Raw genomic sequence first — 3,185 nt, 5'->3', positions numbered from 1 at the left:
GAGAGTATTACAGTCTCAAAAAGAACCCTGCTCTCATTTCGGGAGCTGCACCTTTCTACCAGTTGAAGGCAGGCTGGACCTGGTTCCTGGGTGGGCACATTTTTGTCTGCTGAGCTAATGGGGAAGTCGGCGTCCCAGCTAAGCCTGGGGTAACGCCGAGGGTTTCGCCATGCTTGCCTCCTTGCAACCAGTTCTTACGAAGCTTCCGCCCACAAATGCTAAGTCATGGTGTGCACTGCAGGAGCCACCAGAGCGCCTGGCAAGGGCACAAAGACACTGACTTTATTCTAGTTACATAAGTCATCTAGCAGGTAGTCTCTTATAAGGGATAATGTATGAAGATACTAAGTGTCTTAATAGTAAAATGCTATTTTGAAAGGTTTGTATTCAAATGAAGTCGAATCATGAAACTAACAGTGACCGTGGATGCACTGAGAACTAAACTAGGGGTGCACCTCGTTATTACACCCCGCTTCATTGCGCTTCACAGGTGTTGTGTTTTTTACAAATTGAAGGCAAGGCCCTCCCCCAGCCAAAAGATTCCGACTCACTTTATTGTCATACTTGCTTCATTTTGGCCGAGCCTGCAATATCTGAGCTATGCTGACCTGCATAGGAGTTAGAAAATTTAGTGTTTTAAGGGTGAATCTGTAAGTGTTACTTCTCTATGTACTAGTTATTTCAAATTGATGGGTAGTTAGCGCGTCAAAGGAAAATAAATTGAGTCTTTGGTGAGGATTTAAAAATTAAAGTCCTCTCAGTTGAAATTGAAATTTTACTCATAGATCAACACCGAGTAATTCTGAGTAATAGTCATTTCACCGCTTCATTTTTCCCTCAAAACTCCCCTTTGAGTAAGTTTATGTTTGTGGTTGAAGCCCTGTATTTCTATTGGAAGACCGACTCTCGGAGTTTTAATTATCAAATTAACTGTTTAGAATTTTTTCTAAAAGTTCTTTCTGATCCTGGTTAAATCTTGTGGACTATGGTCGAGTCTCTCAGCTCTTTATAAATTGAAAGTCTTGCTCCTCTTCTGTTTTTCTGGGTACTCTTCTGGGTTTCTGTGTGAACTCTGGTAATACATTATCTTCCCCGCAGGAGAAGCGGTCTTTGCTCGATGTTTATCATCTCTGAAGGACGAGAGGATTCAAGCTAGCAAAAAGCTGAAGGGTCCTCAGAAGATCCAGTTTAAAGGTGATAAGAAATCATTTCTGGAGGACATTCGAAAGGTGGGGCCCTGTCCCTGGCAGTAGCCATTGTTTGTCCCCTGAAAGGCGGGGGGGGGGGCAGGAGCCGTGCAGGAGAGCACACCAAGGCCACAGGGTTGGGGTGGAGCCCAGCCTGGCTCCCGGGTCTGATCTGCAGCCTTTGCCCCGCCCAGGTCCTTGCTGAGACCTGTGCTGAGTGCTGGGTAAGGCTCGTGGGCTTCAGGTGGTTACTTTGCTAATTGCAACTCTTCGTGTCATCCTTCAGGCCCTCTATGCTTCCAAGATCATCTCTTACACTCAAGGCTTCATGCTGCTAAGACAGGCAGCCACTGAATTTGGCTGGACCCTCAACTATGGTGGCATCGCCTTGATGTGGAGGGGAGGCTGCATCATCAGGAGGTGAGTGATGGGAGGACGCGCCGCACTGCTGTGCCGGCGGCGGGGGTCTTAGGGCACTGCGGGAACAGGGTCCCTATAACCGGTGCAGTCAGCCCTCTCACTGGTACTCTGGGTGCCAAGACAGGGTTCGGTGCTCGCATCTCCTTCTTCCTGTACAGCTGTTGTCCTAAGGGGAGCGTCTCCGCTCCACCGTTTAGAGTAGTTCTGTGGGAACCACCGTGCCCTCGCCTTGCCTGCTGGGACTCCGGCTCTGTACTTTCACCGAGCATCCAGCTAGCTTTCAGGGGCGAGAAGTGTGACTTGGTACCTCCCCACGGCATACGTTGGCTTCCCACTTCCTTCCCTGCTTCCTGCCAGGCCCTCAGCCTGCTGCGTGTAGGTTATTGACTTCTCCCTCTTTATTGTCGCAGCGTGTTCCTAGGAAAGATCAAAGATGCGTTTGATCGAAACCCGGAACTTCAGAACCTGCTCCTGGACGACTTCTTTAAATCAGCCGTCGAAAATTGCCAGGTGCGTAGCCGGGAGCCGCTGGTACGGGGACTGTCTCGGTGGGCTTTACTCCGGGGCATCCATTTTCCACTTAGCGGCTCTGGGGCGGGTGGAAATCTGTCATTTCGATGGGGCCAGTTACCTTTCCGGTGGGCTTTGCTCTCGGCAGGAGTCCTGGCGGCGGGCAGTCAGCACGGGCGTCCAGGCGGGCATCCCCATGCCCTGCTTCACCACCGCGCTTTCTTTCTACGACGGGTACCGACACGAGATGCTGCCAGCCAACCTGATCCAGGTGAGCTCTGGGAGGGCGCGGGAAGCGTTAGCCGGGCGGGCACCCGCGGGTGCGTGCCTCCACTGTTCCCTAACCAACCCCGTCTCTCGCTTTCTAGGCTCAGCGGGACTACTTTGGGGCTCACACCTATGAACTCTTAGCCAAACCGGGGAAGTTCATCCACACTAACTGGACAGGCCATGGTGGCAGCGTGTCATCCTCTTCATACAACGCCTAGATCAGAGCCGTCGTGTTATGCACCACGATTCCACAGACAAGGACATTCCGTTTGCCACACAGCACTGCTTACATGGCCCTTTGCTCTACTTTCTGCTCAGATCTTTTCAAATACAGTGTCACAAGAGACTCCAAAAAAAGCCAGCCCGAGCTTACTTGTGAAGTAGTTCTCTGCCCTTGCCTCTTGGGACTGACCAGGAATTGGCCATGTGCGATAGCACACACCAGCTCCTTGAAGCAGCGACTTTCCACGTGTCCCCTGTGATGTCCCCGGTGGATTAGGGAGGCAGTAGGGAGGCAGTCTGTTTGCCCTGATGGAGGCAGCAGCTCTTATCACACAGAAGGGAGGGTATTTTTGGAATCTGATCACTGGAAACTTTGTATCATGCAGCTGAATTCTCTTTCTCCTCTAGTCAATAAAAGCTACCTTATATTTATGCTTTTCCTCCGACTCTTAAATACTCTCACCTCAGCCACACAGAGTCGTTATCCACTGGCAGAAAGCTTTGCAACCACTTTCATTACATTTGAATCAGTTTGTTTCCTTCTAGCCTTAATTTTTCCCTCTTTATTTTCTTTTT

General features: G+C 50.3%; 1 protein-coding gene across 1 annotated transcript in view; it reads left to right on the top strand.

Annotated features, from left to right (window-relative positions):
- Positions 1–3,041, top strand: part of PGD (phosphogluconate dehydrogenase) — a 23,405-nt gene extending 20,364 nt beyond the window's left edge. The window contains exons 9-13 of the mRNA XM_023532662.1: positions 1,099–1,229; positions 1,474–1,607; positions 2,018–2,117; positions 2,266–2,388; positions 2,486–3,041. Coding sequence (XP_023388430.1) covers positions 1,099–1,229; positions 1,474–1,607; positions 2,018–2,117; positions 2,266–2,388; positions 2,486–2,605 — 608 coding nt within the window. The 3' untranslated portion in view covers positions 2,606–3,041. The remainder of the gene's footprint in view (positions 1–1,098; positions 1,230–1,473; positions 1,608–2,017; positions 2,118–2,265; positions 2,389–2,485) is intronic.
- Positions 3,042–3,185: the final 144 nt, after the last annotated feature.

This window comes from Pteropus vampyrus, unplaced genomic scaffold, assembly GCF_000151845.1.
Source record: "Pteropus vampyrus isolate Shadow unplaced genomic scaffold, Pvam_2.0 Scaffold86, whole genome shotgun sequence".
In the NCBI taxonomy this organism is placed as follows: Eukaryota; Metazoa; Chordata; class Mammalia; order Chiroptera; family Pteropodidae; genus Pteropus; species Pteropus vampyrus.
Note: the sequence above shows the minus strand (reverse complement) of the source record. Positions and strands in the feature narration are given on the sequence as shown.